Consider the following 17,826-nt stretch of genomic DNA (forward strand, 5'->3'; position numbering starts at 1 on the left):
GCCCATATATGGCATTCTCTCACTTCCATTTAAAAACTGTGAATCACAACAAAAATGCTATAAGAACATCTAAGGTAGATAATTAAAGTATAATTAAGTTTAAATGCCTTGGTGAAGGAATATAAAAATATTTAAATTCAACAGGCTAGTACATTTGCAGTTTTCTTTTATTAGGTGTGAAATCTAAGAATCCCCTGCCAACTCTTGAGGGCTCAATCCAGAATGTTGAATTGAAGTACTGCGGCACATCATTGGTCAAATGCGCCTCTGGGACCGTGGGATCAATAAAAATTTGTGCCAAAGCCCCAGGTATGTGCAGCTGGACCATGTAAAACTTTATTGCCTGTATAGGAGAATTGGCCTTGCTTTTTACAAGGAAAGTTACTGAAACAAGAATTTACTCATTGTTCCTATGAATCAGAGAGGGGTTTTTGTATTCTGGTTTGAGTTTTTTAATTGTTAATTCTGCCAGGATGATCTAGTCTGGGCCCAGTATCGTCAATTTTTACACTGAATAAAAGATTAAAGGTGTTTTGGTATTGATTATGGTTTTGGTTGTTTGGTTGTTTTGGTTTTTTTTTCCCTGCTGAGAGTAATGTTAATCTAAAAGAATTAAAGAAACTGGAATAACTGCATTTTTGTATTGCACAGAATAGTTGCATTTTGCGTTATATGTAGCATAATTTTGATATATTCTGTTTATTGCCTAAGGTCTCATTTTCCATTAGTGCTACAAGCATATATTTTGATTGTGAAGTTTTTGAGGGCTCTGTGATAAATAGTTTTGAAATTTCTTTAACAGAATTTTTCTTGAAGAGTATGCAGGAACTTTTCTGGTCAATGTCTATGATCTCTTTATATATATAAAGACAGCTGATGTCAAGAACGTTAAAAATATAGTGTATTGAAGTCTAAATTGTGTCCATGCTGATTTTTAAAGATACTATTTTATAAAGTTGGGATGGAAATTACTATTTTAAGGAGAATTGATTGTTTGAAAGCCTCCTGAATGCGAAGACATTTACAAGATAACATTCAGGAAGTTGTTTAATAGTTTATATGAGATTGTTCTTTCTGTTTCCTATTTTAATTCTGCACTTACAATGTTAATAGCTATTCTCTTTGACCTAGTGAATGTTTCTGTGTTGAAAATTTATCTTGTTACATTAATAGCTGTAAGGAGTCTAATCTTTATTTTAGGTGATGGTGGAAAAGATAAGCTGATTCCTTTAATTCAAGGCCCTTCTGACACGAGAGACTTGCACAGCAGTAAATGGCTCAATGAGAGTAGAAAGCCGGAATCTCTCTTAGCTCCAGATTTGGTAGCCTTTACAGTCCAAATTCCACAGTATATGGACTACTGCCATAATTCTGGTAAGTGCAAAACTCTTGTTAAGCTGGTATCACATTACATTTTTCCTATCCAATATAATTTTCAAAAGAGGGGCTTGATATAAAATGTGCCAAATGCCAAAGTGTCTTTTACACACACTGGACACGTTATAACTGTAGCTCACTTCAAGATAGAAAACATAAAAGCTGTATTTTGATGTGTCTTCTTCAATAAGGAATCTTTTGTTGAGTTTGGTTGCCTTTTAAATTATTTATACAAAACCTCTTGTAAACTTTTTTGGGGCAGGATCCATGCTGAGAAGACAAGTTTTATTCTTTCTTCCCTGTGTCTATTAGGTGGAGCTTCTTACACAGAAATTTACATACTGAATTCAAAATGGTTCATACAAATTTGCAGCATAATTTATAAATAAAGATTTGACATAAAATTTGTTAATAATAAAAAAGTTATTTAAAAAATGCTACAGAGCACACATTTGACATCATCAAACTTGGTATTGTGGTGGATTTGAATAAGAAACAAGTTCATATTTTCAGAGAGTGGATTGGATAAATTTAAGGGTGTTGTTGACTTTGTGGGCATAAATACTTTTACCTGACATTGTTATTGTTTCTCTGTGCTTTAAACAAAACATTGGTCTGTTTTAAGCAACATTGAGAATTTTGAAATGTGTCTAGTTGAAAATAACTATAATACAGTTTGTGAAATACACATGGATCTAGATTTTGCTGTCGGTATGGTGCATTTTAGAAACAATGCTTTTATGTTCTTGAAAGTTTACCCTGTTGCTGTGATAAGAGTAGAATCAAATAGGGGAAGAAAAACAAACCCCAGAATGATCTAGTTTAAGGAGAGCAAAAGAATTAGCTGATCGCAATATTACAAAACACGAAAGTAAACTTCAAAAGTGCTTTTTCCCTCTAATTCTTTTTCATGTGTAAGCGTGGTTGAATGCCATTAGTCTGAAAAATAACAGTGAATTTATTACCATGTTTGTAATTTTTCTGTGCCTATGTAAGCAACACTTGATTCCTATGCAAAGTAAATATTTGTAAGCACTATGCACTCCAGCAGTTGTTAGGTTATTTTGTCAGGAACTCTACTTGTATGTTTCTTGGAGAGCATCATGTTGGAAATGTTTACAGCACTGTTATTATAACAATTATCTTAAGTTCCTGCTCTTAAAACATCGCCCAAAAGCAGTTCATGATTCAGCAGTCTCTGAGTTATTCAGATGTGTTTTTTTTTGTTAAAGAAAATCTTTGTTACACCTGTTGTCTTAAGTAGCTTTTAAATACTCATATTAATAATATTTATTATTGTTTTGATTGTTTTATTTTCTGCCCTTTTTTAGGATCTTTTCCGTTTAATTTTCTGATTTTTATCTTAAAATATTAGTTACATTTTTAAAGGAGCTGTGCATACCTATACTACAGAATTACTGCTTTTTGTTACAGGTCACAGTGATGACATACATTTTAGCTCATCAGTATTATGGATAGTCCAATTAGATAGTAGAGAGTACTTGATAGTTTGTGACAGGAGATGCCTAAGAGAATTAAGGCAGTGACAAATGAAGTGCTGGCCAGTGTCATATGCAGGGGCTTTGAGAGGCAGAAAATTGGTTTGTAATGGACAAATGTCTTTTGTAGATGAATGGAGCTACATTTTAAAATGGTAAGGTTTTAGAATTGAAAATTTACTGGAACCATCACTCCCTCTCCCCCCACCAAAGTGCCTCAGGAAAGTTGTACTGATTCTGTGCACTCAGTGGTAGTTCCTGACCTGCATGTTCTGACTTTAGCTCTGCTTTTCTGCATCTGTAAGGTGGCACCTGTGACTGATGACAAGTGAAAGGGAAAATCTGACTACTATGCTAAAGCTTTGGTCCCAGTAAACATGAAGAATAGTGTACTGCAAATGATTTGGTAGGCTTTTTAAAATATAAATTAAAACTAGGAAACATTAATGTTTAAATTATCTCAGCTTCAATACAAAAGATGAGGGAGTTAATTAAAGCCTTTGCTTTCAAATACTTGCTGAAGTAATGAAGGCAATTTAATACAGGAGATATGGCTATCCCTTTCATTATGACTGTGAAAATTACATGGAGAGAAAACATGAAGTGATTTGAGAGCATAAAAACTCTTATGCTGTCAGTTGCAGTCATTTCTGGGAATTAAGAAAGCTATACTGGATAATTTCACAGCAAATTCAACTTATGTCTCAGGGGAATAAAAGAGCTGTTTAAAGCTGTACTACTAGAGATGATTGTGCAGTACTGAAGTTGTGCTATTTGAACGATTTATCTTAATGACGTTAGATATGATGTTCAGGAATAGGAATTTGGACTGCAGAGAAGAGTGAAGAGATTAGTGCAACCTGCTTATAGAGATAATAAAAAAATCTATCCGGGAGAGATGAGAGAAATCATCTAGAATTGTTCAGTGATACCAGATTGCTGGAAGTAAGGCCAGTGTTGGACAAATCTCCTGACTCTACAAAGTACATATACAAATACCTGTATAGCTGGTACTTTCCAAATACACACACTATTTCTCAAAAGAGCCAAGGGAGACAGCAGTTCCGGCTGGATGTTATGTGGTATGTTGTCAAACAGCACTCGGATAAACTCAGTTTACTTCTCCCCATATACGAGATTCAGAAAACTGCAAGCTCAGTGTAAATGGAGCTGATGGTCACATCCCTGCAGCGGGGCAGGAGGTGCATTGGAGCTGTACAAAGCTGAAGAGCTGCAGGTTAGCCTCCTCTGCTAAGAACTGAATGATACAATATTTTGTTGTGTGTAAAACCGAGAGAAGCAATTTCAGGAGAATTTCTGGGTACTCTTGAAGAATCTTGGAATGCAATACAATGTCTGTGTAAGTGATTTTTAATAATTGTTTGCTTGTATAAAAATTAATGCAGGAAGAGTAACCATTTCATTATACATCTGTGAAGTTGAAGGGAAAGCAACTTGGTCTAAAATCAAAGCTATTATTTGGATATAGAATGCCAAGGAGAAGGTTGTGCAAATGGCTTGAGGTTCTTGAATTTACCTGGAGAACAGGTAGGGGACCTTTCCTATCCTCTCCCTGTCGAGTCAGCAACTGTCTACTGTCTTGTGCCACTTGAATTGTACGATCCAGGGTGATCAGGATGGTTGTGCAAATTCCTTTTACTGCTTGCCTGCAAAGATTGAGGGTATAGTTGTAATTAGAGTGATAAGCACTTTATAGTAGTGTTTTATTTCTTCTATTTCACTTCTTGCTACTGAGAGGAAGAGAAAAAAAAATCACAATTCTAGTAGTGCTGTGCTGCATTGAGTATGACAAATTAAGTAAAAAACTCTATAAAATGTAGTTAGAAAAAGGGCAGTATTAAAGTGTGTGATGTACAGCATATACAGGCAGAGTAGGTATTATATATCAGAAGTGCATGTACTCATGATTACTTAGCTTGAGTGTTTTACTGTTTGGGGCACAAGTGTCATTAACACAGTGAAAAACTGAACCACCTATGTTAGAGGAAGTATTTAGCCATGAGGAATATAAATATGATTTCGTTCAGTCCTTAAATACTGGTGCTTAGTTTTGGATACTTTTTTGTATGAAAAACTGTCCCAGAAATCACTGTACATAGCTGTAAAAATCAGTGGATATGCTTCCTAGTCTTTATCTCAACTATAGCATATAAAATAAGTACAAGAGAGGAGATTATTCCATTACTGCAGGCTTTAGAAGGTCGTCTTACTGCTTCTCTGAAATAACGCTGGCTTTAGTAACCCTTGGAGCAAGCTGCAGACCTTGTTTGTTTCACCTGGCCTTTGAGAGAACCAGGGAGATTGCAAAATGAACGCTGGTGTTAGTATTTAATTATGAACAGCTGTTGAATAGATGAGGTGAGCTGATTAAGCTCTGTTGGCTTTGCCATATTGAATAATTGGGAGTGTGTGCTCAGCCGCTGTATGGAGAGCTTTGTTACATCTGAATCAAGAGGAACTAAAAGAAAAAAATACAGCTAATAAAGTTTTCTTTGAGCCGATCTTGAATTCAGTAATGCAGCAGTGGAATAAGGGAGTAACCAGAAGTACCTGTATTAATGTCATGCTTATGTGTGGTAAATTGATATACCCAGTGGAGCAAAGTAAGAGTGAGAAGGCTTCTCTAGTTTATGAAAGCTGCATGAAGGCTGAAGAGCAAATATGCAACCTTGTAAAAGTTGGTATTTCTCATTTAAGTGATATTTTTCTTAAACGTACAAAGATTTGGAGATTTTTTTTCCACTATCAATATTTTATAAATTTAGATAAAATCACTCCATTTTCTTCCTGTCCCCAAAAGGAAAAAATAATTTGTGAAGAGAAAATATTTTTAAGACTGAAGAAATCATATCTTCAAACATGAAAAAAGTACCATAAATGTAACGGCAGGAACATGATTTTTTTTTCTATAATAAACCAGCAGATTTTTATCTGTTTAGAACTTACTTGAAAGGAGTTGAGCGATTTTACATATGTTCATTTTTATGCATACACACTTGTATATGCCCCCACTCCCCCTTTCTTGCAGTTAAAAAAGCCTGTCATTGGCATTTTTTAATTGAATTTTGACTGCCTGGACTGCAAAATCTGGATTTTAAAACTGGAACAATGATATTTTTCAAGTTCTCAGTTCCAATTTAAGTGAATGTTTGTGCTAGTAAACAAAAAAATAGCACTTGTAAAAGGGAATTCATAAACCAATATGGAGTATTTTGGAAAGATTTGACACAATGAATGAGTAAAAATGCTTAATATATTGGAGTAATTAAAGACAAGTCACATTTGTGGTTTGGGCATAAATGTGTAAAAATTATACCCATCTATCTTATTACATTTCCTTTTCTCTCCCTGAGGATTTCACAATGTACTTTATCTGTAATTGTTGCCAGTTTTCTATCAAGTTCCCACTGGGCTTCTGGTGCAAAAAATCTTATCCTCTCGATGACAGAGCTTGCCTGAATGATTTCATGCTCTTAGCATTTTTGTTCACGGGAATTAGGGGCAGAATGTAGCTGCAGCTGAACATAGAACCTATTTTTGTAATTTTGAAGTTTAGACTCTGTTATTGGAACTAAATGAAGAGATGCAGGTGTTCTCCAGTTCAAGTCCTTTGGGATTTTTGATGGTAGATGCTTGAAAAGAAAATGCATGTGTTTCCAGAGTCAAACAGCAGCTGTGGACAAGGATTTATGTTTTTCTCAGAACTTTGGGATTTCGAAATGTTACATTTAATCACATGCACAGAAAGGAGAGCAAATGTTAAAGATGTTACATATAAAACTAGGGGACTGATCTTTTTACCATACCAACTAGTTGTGGGAATAGAGGAACAAAGTGATCTTTAATCTTAATATGCACAATTTCAAAAGGATTATGATAGTTGCCAGGACTCTGGTCTTTTGAGATCTGTGCTCTTGCAGTGCACAACATTTATATCCTCTTAATTGCTTTTAAAATCTGGCTTATTCTCATGTTTTGCCTTGGAAAAATATGAATGCTAATAGTATAAGTTACTGAAAACACAGTATTCATGTATTCTGAAGTTGGAGTAGGGTGAATTTAAATTGAGATAAGTATATGCTTTTTGAAGAATTTTCCTGGTAGAATCATAGAATAGTTAGGGTTGTAAAGGACCTTAAGATCATCTAGTTCCGACCCCCTTGCCGTGATCAGGGGATACCTCACACTAAACCGTGTCACCCAAGGCTCTGTCCAACCCGGCCTTGAACACCCCCAGGGATGGAGCATTCACAACTTCCTTGGGCAAATAGTAATGCCCTCTAGTTTTCAGAATTGGATTAAAAATAGCAGTTCAACTGCCTGAACTGTGAGGCTATATTTAGAAGCTTTCAGAGTTACAGAAATTGTGGGTGGAAGTATTTTGTGGTAATGCAATTTTCCTCTTCCTTTCCCTCTATTATGGTTTTGAAATTAGCTGTAGTAAAGAAAATCTCTGACATCTTTTAATTTTATCAGAAATTGAATTGGGGGCAGCAGATAGTGATGCTGCTGAGCAGTTCAGGAAGGGATATTGGTGTGGGAAAGAGCAAGTTGGTAAATGCAAGTTAATACCAATCTGAGAAAGGAAAAGCCTCTTTTTAAATGCATTTAATTTTCCACATTCACCAGCTTGTGTGTGCTCCATCCTCCCCATTACCCTCACAGCTCAATATGTTATGCATTACAGCCAAGATAAGTATCAAAAATTTCTCCAGACCTGAATGACCTTTGTATATAGTGCTTTACAAAGATCCAGCACTTAGTACTTTTTCTAAGAGGGAAGTGAACTTTCCTCAAGTGCAGTCTGTTGCTCTACTGGCTTGCATTATAAATTTCATGTCCATGGGAGCAGCATCAGGGAGGGACATACTATACTACACTAATATTTACATTATTTCCATTATTAACATTACAGTTGGGTTGCATAGCTCTGGCAACTGGCATTAAGTTCTGGTTATAGAAAGTATACCGTGCAGAAATAAGGCAGGTTGTTCAACTTTCCATCATGTAATTGCAAATCCTCTTGGGGGAAGAGTTGTTTTAATCTCTCTCCTGATGTTGCATTCAATTTCTTGTAATATGCTATAAATCCTTCAGCAATACCCTAAAATTCTGAAATTGTAACTAAATAGGATTCTGAGTTTTGTAAAATGGTAGTTGAAAAATCTATATTGAAAAAAGAAGTAGGCTGCTCTCTGTCCTATCAGTTGTTAGGAAGTCAGCCTGTATAGTTAAGTTCCCTGAAAATATTTCTGTTTTTCCTTCAAGCCTGATTTTGAGGTGTACTGTTCAGCTGCACTATGGAACCTGAGTAGTATCTTTAGCCCAAGATGTGCTTTTGCCTTTTTCCAGTTTCCTTTTCTTAACAGTAATATGGCAAAATAAGAACAAAACTTGAACAGTGAGGATGAGGACTCCAAATAGCAGGACATAGCATTAGGAAATCTTTTGAATAAGGGACTTGGAACTCTGGGTTTATACCTTTTTCATTGTGAACTCATTGCCTGATTTTCTAATTTTTTCAAACTCAGGATGACAGCATTCTGCCTATAGGTAATGTAGTTGATCCTGAGGTCCTTGGGATAAGAGTTGGTGCTTCAATATTGGCAACTGAAGATTTGAGGTCTTGAGTGGTGGGTAACATCAGGTCTACAGGCTTTAAAGGGCATAAAGGAAACTGCACCTTCTCTTTAAACAGCACATAACCTAGAAAATTCTGTAGAAGAAACTAAAAAGAAAATACAAGCCTTTTTTAACTCATTCAATGTGTGCAAGTTAGGGAATGGCAGATACGGGATTATTTCTGCTGCCTTTATTTTGTATGTATGCATGTGTGTTCCATAGGATTTTTGTTCACTTTCCAATCTGGCAGCATCAGAGTGTTTCATATGGCCACCAAAATCATATTTAATGCTTCTGGCATGAAACATAAAAAAAAAAATAAAAAAGGTGGGCTCAATGATAACTTCTATTTCCATAACAGTATAGGGTAATGTCGCTGTGCTTCATGTGCTTATGAGAATACATTCACCTTTTCCACTTGAGCATCTGGAATAGAATTATTCAGCAAGGTGACTAGATACTCATTGATGGTGTAGAGAGTTTTGGAAATGTCACAGGCATAGGCTCTTAGCAATTGCTGACACGTAGCTTTGGACATTGAAATCTGCTTTTAATTGAGAAAATACATGTTAGCCAACATATTGGGATAGCTCCTACTCATTTAGAAAAAATGCCATGAGATCTCTACTTTCATTTGGATGCTTCCCAGACATGGGCATAAGGGACTGTAACTGTTTACTTTCAAATGGTGTTTAAAATGTTTCCAGCTTTTATTATTGAATAATATTGCTCTCATTACTGCTTTGATGATCTAAATGATCTAACATGGCTGTTTTTTGGTAATGAAATGATAAATAGATATCACTGAAAATGAGTAGACTTTTCCTGGTGAAATCTAAATGCAGTTTGACCAGGTCAGTTTCTGTTTTACAAATTTTAGTAATAAGTGATTAAATAATATCTGAACAGAAATATAGCACATTTGATGAAAAACAGCATTAAATGAGTTATCTCAATTATTTTTAATGCAGAAATGATCTAAATTTATATTTGTTTCTAAACCTACAGGTTGCTTTCTCAGGAAGTTTAGTAGTTCTGCTCTATAGTAGATTAAAAAGAAACTACGGGTCACACCCAAGATTTCAATGTTCTGGATATAATCATAGAATCATAGAACGGTTTGGGTTAGAAGGCATCTTAAAGATCATCTAATTCCAACCTTGCACCATGGGCAGGGACACTTTCCACTAGGTCAGGTTGCTCAAAGCCCCAATCCAGCCTGGCCTTAAAACTCTTCCGCAGGGGAGGGAGAAACACACAATACATGCAAGTGTACCAACAGTCTCATTTATATAGTTTAGGAAGCAGTCTTAAATACAGAGAGTGAATATTCAACCACATTGTCCCCTCCTGCCCAAATATTACTGTGCTGAAGTTCCCACGGAAATTCCTTCCGATGATGTTAAAAATAGCTATTAGTGGTCAGAAAATAAAGTTGGGCCATTACCGAGTGACTGACTAGTTAGTATTGTGTAGAAAGCAACAGTTCACAGCCAAGATTAGACAAAGCAGATTAGAATCTTAGTAGTATGTTGATTTTTTAAAAAATTCCATTAGACAACCCTGGTGATGAGCCCCAAGCTAAAACACATTCCTGTAGCTGGCCAAACCAAAAGTGATTTTGGACAGATTAATGAATAAAACTTTGGAAACATTTAAATTAGTTTAATTTTCTTCATGTGCTGTGAAGCTTCTGAAAAATCAATCTCTGTTTTTATCAAAAGTCTGCAAACCATGTGGAAATTGGAACGGCAGGAACCATTAGCCACTTTTAACCTTTAGACCATTTAATCACTTCTGTGATGTATGAGCTGATTTCATTTTTCTTTTCCCTGTGCATTGAAATAGAACTAACATGTGCAAGTTACTTGTGTATGTACTTCGGTGTAAGGTGGCAGAAGTACTTAAAATCAATATGATACATAGTACACTGTGTAACTTTTCTATTTAATAACTTCTGTAACTTGAGCATTAAATGTTGAGTATCTCTATATAACACATTTTGAAGTACATCAACTTCCAGCACAAATACTGTATATTTGAGGTATCTTGACATTCTCAGCATCACGTGGAGTACTGAATCTATTTGAGAAATGTAGTGATAGGATTAGAGTGAGTGGGTATATAATTAAATAGCTAAATATTTTGGATTCTTAATTTTAATCTGATTTACACACTTCAGTAGAGGAAAGACGTTTAGAAAAGAAAAAAATAAATTTGTTTTTCTGAAGCTGTGTCTGAAAGAGAAGATTTTAGGTGTTGCCCATATCTTCTAGGTGGAGAAACATGTGCTGGAGTAAAGCAATTTGCGGTCCTGAGTCCTAAGTACTCTTTCAGACACTGTTCTGCTGCTAATTGTTTATACTGTGCTCCACACACAGCCTAGCAAATTAATGCGAAGTCTGGTTTTCCCAAGTGTTTTCCTAATTCCTGATATATTTTCAAGGTGAAGTAGGTGGGTCTGGAAAAAAGAAAAAAGGTGATTTTCCCCTAGAGATTTAGAAAATTGATTCTTTGTGTCTGCAAGCAAAATAGTGAATCGCTTTGGGTATGTACTATCTGAAATTAATGAGAACATTGCATGGTTATGCATGCAGGAATGGCTGGCCTGACAATGCGAACTGAAGGGATGGGAAGTCCCGAACAAACATGTCAACGCTTACAGCTGGCACAGTAAGAGTCTGCCTGCATCTGCCAACTCTTTCACTTTTAGCCCCTGTGCATTATCTGTCACTTCTTGGGCCATTTGCCTGGGATCAGTGCCAAGCTGGAGTAGTAGCTTTGACTATGCTGCTTCATGTCCAGAAATCTTGGAAAAACAGCCTGTAGAAGGTGGACATGAAAGGAGTCAGACTGATCTGAGTTTGATCTGTATCTTTGTGAATATCAGTGTTGATAACTGTCATGCCAGAGGGAAAAAGAAAACCCAACCCAATACCAAAACCCCATGTTCTAATAATATGATACAAACCATAAATGAAAATAGGGTGTAATCTGAAAATTAGTGTTCAGTATTGTAGCAGTAGGACAAGTGGTAATGGGTTTAAACTTAAACAGGGGAAGTTCAGGTTAGATATAAGGAAGAAGTTCTTTACTGTGAGGGTGGTGAGGCACTGGAATGGGTTGCCCAAGGAAGCTGTGAATGCTCCATCCCTGGCGGTGGTCAAGGCCAGGACGGACAGAGCCTTAGGTGATATTGTCTAGTGTGAGGTGTCCCTGCCCATGGCAGAGGGGTTGGAACTGAATGATCTTCAGGTCCTTTCCAACCTAACCATTCTGTGATTTTTTTTTTTTTTTTATTCTATGAATATCAAATAATAATCTGAATAATTCAGGGTCTGACTGCTTCTTCCCATTTCCTCCCACCTTCAGAAGTGTCTTATTTCTGGAATAAAACTATTTAAGCCATTCAGAAACTTTGCTTAGATACAAGATAAAATGTAATATTAGAATTGGTTATCATAAGGATTCAGACACCACCACCACTCCCCCCAAAATGCAAACAATAATGGAAATTTTGTAAATAGATGCAGTTTTACTTGGAAAAAATAAAAGAAGATGTGATTGAATCTAATGAAGCATTAAATACAGTGTTTGGCTCAACATTAGTCACTGAACAGGGTTATGGAGCACGTGGTGGATTTGTCCATGGCATAGAAGGTAATCAGTCAGATGTAATCAGTCATCTTCTAAATAAACTGGACATTTTTTCCTCTCTGGGCTTTGAATAAATTCTGCAGTATATGTTTTATATTTAGTGTAACTATGTTCACATTTGGTTATCTATGAAATGGAAATATGTTAAGGAACGGAGAACATAAATTTTCTTCTCCCTCTAATTTTGATGTCTCTTACAATGATCCTGCTGTGATAAGAGAAAAAGGAGCTCAGTATTGATCTAATCTTCTTTCCCTGTTGTGATCTGTAAATTTATACAAGAAAATAGAAGATATTTAATATGTATTTTTAGTATTTTAAAGATATTTTAGCTCAAGCCCTGGATTAATATTTTCAGATGTTAAAATTCTTGCATAATAGTTGTTTTGTACATTTGATAATAGATTCATTATTAAAGGGTAAGCTTAAAATTAATTTATTATATTAAAGTTTTGTTTTTAAATCAACTTTTGCAAAAGTTGATGGATATAAAGTAATCTTCAGTATAATGGAATTATCTCAGAATAGATGTGTGTGTTTTAAAGAGAACATATCATTCCTTTAAGTTGCATGCCAAAACTAATGAAATGAAACTTGAGTGCAGATTGCAGTCAGTTGGTAAAATTGTTTTTAATTGAAAACCAGGAAATAATAAAGGTCTATTTGATTGTATTTTGACATTTTAAGCCAGGCATAATAAAAATATAATAATAATAATCTAAATACTTACTATATTTAGTGTAAAGACTTTTTTAATAATACACTTTTTTATTTCTTCACTGGTAACATAACACAGAATGAGTATAAGCCTGTGAAAGGGATGACTTAACACAACTGTTGATGCACTTCGAGTGGAACATCTTTATCAAGTTAATACAAGAAGCAGTCATGCCCTCCTTGAATTACTCATTTATATTGGCTGAGCAACAGCCTGGATGTGGACTTTGAAATCCTGGGAAAATAAGAATGCATGCATGCATTCAAATGTCTAAAGTCTTTGCTTTAGAGCAGCTGTAAAATGTTGAAGTGAGATGTCAGCTACTAGCTGTTGTCTACATTTTTAGTCTGAAAGGATATGTGATCATTTACTGTTAACCAAGTTAGTGTTATTTTAATCATGGCATCCTCAATTCAAGACTTTCTATTTTAAAGAGCCATTTCAACATTTAGGACCTAAGTATCAGAATATTTATCTGCTTTTTGCACAGTTTTAATGCACAGATTATTCCAGCTTTAAGACCTTATTTGCTTTGTTATAAATACATGAATTTTCCCATAACTTTTATTGTGCTTGTAATGAGGAAGTAGGAATCTTACAGAATTGTAAACTATCAAAATAAAGCACGTGTAAGGACAGCAATTTAAAAAATGCTACCTGCATCTTCACTAAGAACGTAAGGGTATAATAGCCAGTAAAAGCCATGTATTAAAAGAATGTCTGCCTCTTTGCACTGTTAGGATATTGCAGCTAGCACAATCTTTTGCAGATGCCTGCATTGCCAGGTTCCTTGTCTTCACAGCATGATCCCATGTTTCCTTTGAAAAGATAGACATGTAGGAAATTAACTATTCAGCTTTAATTTTTCTTCAGATGGTTGCACAATGCCAGAGAGTGTGTGTCCCATTACACTTGAATGGGATCACAGTCACAGCTTTTTTGATCACAATCACAGATTTTTGATATGAAGTGCCAGATGTTGTGTCTCAAGTATCCTTAGACTTTCCAAGTAAGCAGTACAGAGGTAACCGCTCTTCTGCTGCAGGAGTTGTAGGAGCTGCCATGACATAAGGTGAGTGAGAGGAGGAACATCCACTTTCGCTTGTTGGAGTATCTGTAAGAGCAGCGTGAACTTTGCTTTTGTGGTGTTCTTTGGAGGCAGACAACAGTATCCATGTTGTATCTATCCATGTATACTCATAATAATCTTGCAGCAGTTGAGACTGCTGGTGAAACTGCAGGGATGCTTACTTAAGGACCATTCAGAGATTGATCAAGTTTTTTTTTCGGGTTTATGTCTGTTACAAGTAGAATTAAGACTCCTTGTACTTAATTTCAGTCTGTTTTGTGGAACTGGGTATCTCTAACATGCACCATACAAACTTGTTTTTTCCTCTGGAAAATCACTATCCCAGAACAATGATGGAAGGAACAGGTGTTTTCTACCCAATGGCAGCAAGTTAGGTCACGAACTCAGAGATCGTGCCTTCCTTCGTGTTAATGGGAAAACTGAGATGCAAGAATAATCCACCTCAGAGGTAGAAGTATGATGGTTAAAATCTTCATTTAAGTTTGTCCAAGGTAGCACTACTAGAGGGGTTGGAGATATCTCTTGGAAATTACTCTTTGCACAGGAATTAGCAGGGCTTATTGAAAGATCTTTAAACTGGATTTGAAGGGGGAAAGAGATAAATCCAGGCTCACTAGAGGTGGCCGTGAGGGCAGGACACCGATGTTTGAGGGGTGATGTGCTGTCATGTTCTTTTAATCTGCCATCTCTGTGGCAGAGGAATCCATACAGTAGCAAAGATGCAAGAGTTAGTGGTGTGTTAGAAACAACAGGAGCACCTGAGAATGGAATGTTTGTGTAGGAATTAGAGCTTCTCCCCCCAAAAAGGTGGTGGGATCAATAGCTCAACTGAAGTGCATCTACACCAATTCACACAGCATGGGCAACAGACAGGAGAAGCTGGAAGCCATTGTGCAGCATAGTTGCTGTCATGGAAACATGGTGGAATGACTTGCACAACTAGACTGTTGCAGTGGATGGCTGCAAACTCAGTGGATGGCTGTAATCCCTTCAGAAGGGATAGGCAAGAAAGGAGAAGAAGTGGGGTAGCCCTGTGTGCTAGGGAATGTTTTGATTGTCTCAAGCTTAATGATGGTAATGATGGGGTTGAGTGTTTATGGGTAAGAATCAGGGGAAAGGACAAGGCAGATATGGTGGGAGTCTGTTATAAACCACACAACCGGGATGAAGAGACAGGTGAAATACTCTGTAGCCAGCTGGGAGAAGTCTCACAATCACTAGCTTGTGTTCTCATGGGGGACTTCAACTTACCAGATGTCTGCTGGAAATACAATACAGCAGAGAGGAAACAGCCTAGGAAGTGCCTGAAGTATGAGGAAGATAACTTCCTGACATAGTTGGTGAGTGAGCCAACTAGGGAAGTCACCCCACTGGTCCTGTTGTTTATGCATAGAGAAGGACTTGTGGGTGGTGTGATGTTTGGAGGCTGTCTTGGGCATAGTGATCACGAAATGATAACAGTTTTCGATTCTTGGACAAGTAAGGAGAATGGGGTCAGCAGAACCTATTTAGGAGCCTGGTTGACAGAGTCCCTTGGGAGGCAGTCCTGAAGGACAGAGATGTCCAGGAATGGCATTGAACATTCTTCATAAAGGATATCTTAAAGGCACAGGACCAGGCCCCATGTGCTGGTGGGGAAGACTGGCCTTGGTGAACAGAGAATTTTGGCTGGAACTCATTAAAAGGAGGAGTGTTTATGACCTTTGGAAGAAGGGTCAGGCCACTCAGGGCTACAAGGACTTTGTGAGGTTATGCTAGGAGAAAATGAGAAGGGCTAAAGCCCAATTAGACCTTAATCTGGCTACTGCTGTAAAACACAATAAAATATATTTCTATAAATACATTAGCAACAAAAGTAGGGCTGAGGAGAATATCCATCCTTAATTGGATTTTTTTTCTTGAGTAAACAGTGACAACGGATGAGGAAAAGGCTAAGATACTTAATGCCTTCTTTGTCTCAGTCTTTAATACTAAGACCAGTTGTTCCTTGGGTGCCCAGCCCCCTCGACTGGAAGACAGGGATGGGGAGTAGAATGAAGCCCCTGTAATCCACGTGGATGTGGTTACCAACCTGCTACACCACTTGGACACACACAAATCTATGGGGCAAAATGGGATCCACCCAAGGGTACTAGGAGAGCTGGCAGAAGTGCTCACTGAGCCACTTTCCATTTTTTGTCAGCGGTCTTGGCTAACTGGGAATGTCCAGTTGACTGGAAGTGAGCAAGTGTGATGCCCATCGACAAGAAGGGCTGGAATGAAGATCCAAGGAACTACAGGAGTGTCAGCCTGACCTTGGCACCAGGGGAGGTTATGGATCAGATCAGCTTGAGTGCCGTCATGATGTGCGGCATGTAAAGGACAAGCAGGTAATCAGGCCCAGTCAGCATATGTTTATGAAAGGCAGGTCCTGCTTGACTAACCTGATCTCCTATGGCAAGGGGACCTGCTTAGTGGAGGAGGGGAAGGCTGTCAATGTTTTCTACCTACACTTTAGTAAAGCCTTTGACCCCATTCCCAACAGCATTCTACTAGAGAAACCGGCTGCTCCTAGCTTGGGTGGGTGTACTGTTTGCTGGGTAAAAAAAATGGATGACTGAGCCCAAAGAGTTGTGGTTAATTCCAGTTGGTGTCTGGTCACAAGTGGCGTTCCCCAGGGCTCAATGTTGGGGCCAGTTCTGTTTAATATCTTTATCAATGATCTGGATGGGGGGATTGAATGCACCCTCAGTAAGTTTTGTTGGGCAGGAGTGTTGATCTGCTTGAGGCTCTACAGACGGATGTGGACAGGCTGGCTGGCTGGGCTGAGGACAATTGTATGAGACTCAGCAAGGCCCAGTGCTCGGTCCTGCTCTCAGTTCACAATAATCCCATGGAATGCTACAGGCTTGGGGAGGAGAGGCTGGAAAGCCGCTTGGTGGAAAAGGACCTGAATGTGAGTGTGCACAGGTAGCCAGGAAGGCCAACAGCATCCTGACTTGTGTGAAATAGTGTGGCCAGCAGGGCCAGGGAAGTGATTGTCCCCATGTACTCAGCCCTGGTGAGGCCGTACCTTAAATACTGTGTTCAGTTCTGGGCCCCTCACTACAGCAGAGACATGGAAGTGCTAGAGTGGGTCCAGAGAAGGGCAACAAAACTGGTGAAGGGTTTAGAGAACAAATCTTACGAGGAATGGCTGAGGGAACTGAGGTTGTTTAGTCTGGATAAGAGAAGGCTCATGGGAACCTCATCACTCCCTACAACTACCTGAAAAATAACGAGGTGGGTGCTGGTCTCTTCTCCCAAGTTACAAGTGATAGAAGAGGAACTGTCCTGAAGTTGTGCCGGGAGGGATTTAGATCGGATATTAGGAAAAATGTCTTCACCCAAAGGGTTGTCAGGTATTGGAACAGGCTGCGCAGAGAAGTGGTAGAGTTACCATCCCTGGAGGTATTTAAAAGATGTGTAGATGAGGTGCTTGGGGACCTGGTTTAGTGGCGGACTTGGCAGTGCTGAGTTAATGGTTGGGCATGATGATCTTAAAAGTTCTCCAGCCTAAACAATTCTACGTAGCCTGGGAGGACAGTGATTATCTTACACTGTCGTGAAGAGTGGAGCATTTTGGAATGGTTTGCATTGCTCTTCTCCACTGATGTACTCTAACGAGCTGCCCCAGAAGCTGATGGGGGGATATTTCCAAGAAGGATGCACTAACCCTTCTAGCCTTGACTGTGGCTTGGCTCTATTTGGCTTTAGCTACCACAGCTTGTCACCTCTTCTCAAATGGCAGCAGCTCAGCTAGCTTCAATAAATGGTTTCTGTATATTGAGGTGTGAATATACTTGAGTAAGTGACTCCAGAAC

At 37.8% G+C, this 17,826-nt stretch overlaps 1 protein-coding gene across 11 annotated transcripts in view; it reads left to right on the forward strand.

The window, feature by feature from the left end:
• VPS13B (vacuolar protein sorting 13 homolog B) overlaps positions 1–17,826 on the forward strand; it is a 442,303-nt gene that overhangs the window by 130,921 nt on the left and 293,556 nt on the right. For 10 of the 11 annotated variants that reach the window (XR_008971116.1, XM_057400543.1, XM_057400540.1 and 7 more), the window contains 2 exons: positions 175–309; positions 1,201–1,374. Coding sequence is in view for 10 of the 11 variants with exons in the window: in XM_057400543.1 (XP_057256526.1) it covers positions 175–309; positions 1,201–1,374 (309 nt within the window). In the remaining variant the exon portion in view is untranslated. Of the gene's footprint in view, positions 1–174; positions 310–1,200; positions 1,375–17,826 lie in introns of those variants that run through there. The other variant, XM_057400552.1, reaches the window with a different exon arrangement.

Source organism: Pezoporus wallicus, unplaced genomic scaffold (assembly GCF_028554395.1).
Source record: "Pezoporus wallicus isolate ANWC-B61680 ecotype Strahan unplaced genomic scaffold, APGP_CSIRO_Pwel_v1 contig_7985, whole genome shotgun sequence".
In the NCBI taxonomy this organism is placed as follows: domain Eukaryota; kingdom Metazoa; phylum Chordata; class Aves; order Psittaciformes; family Psittacidae; genus Pezoporus; species Pezoporus wallicus.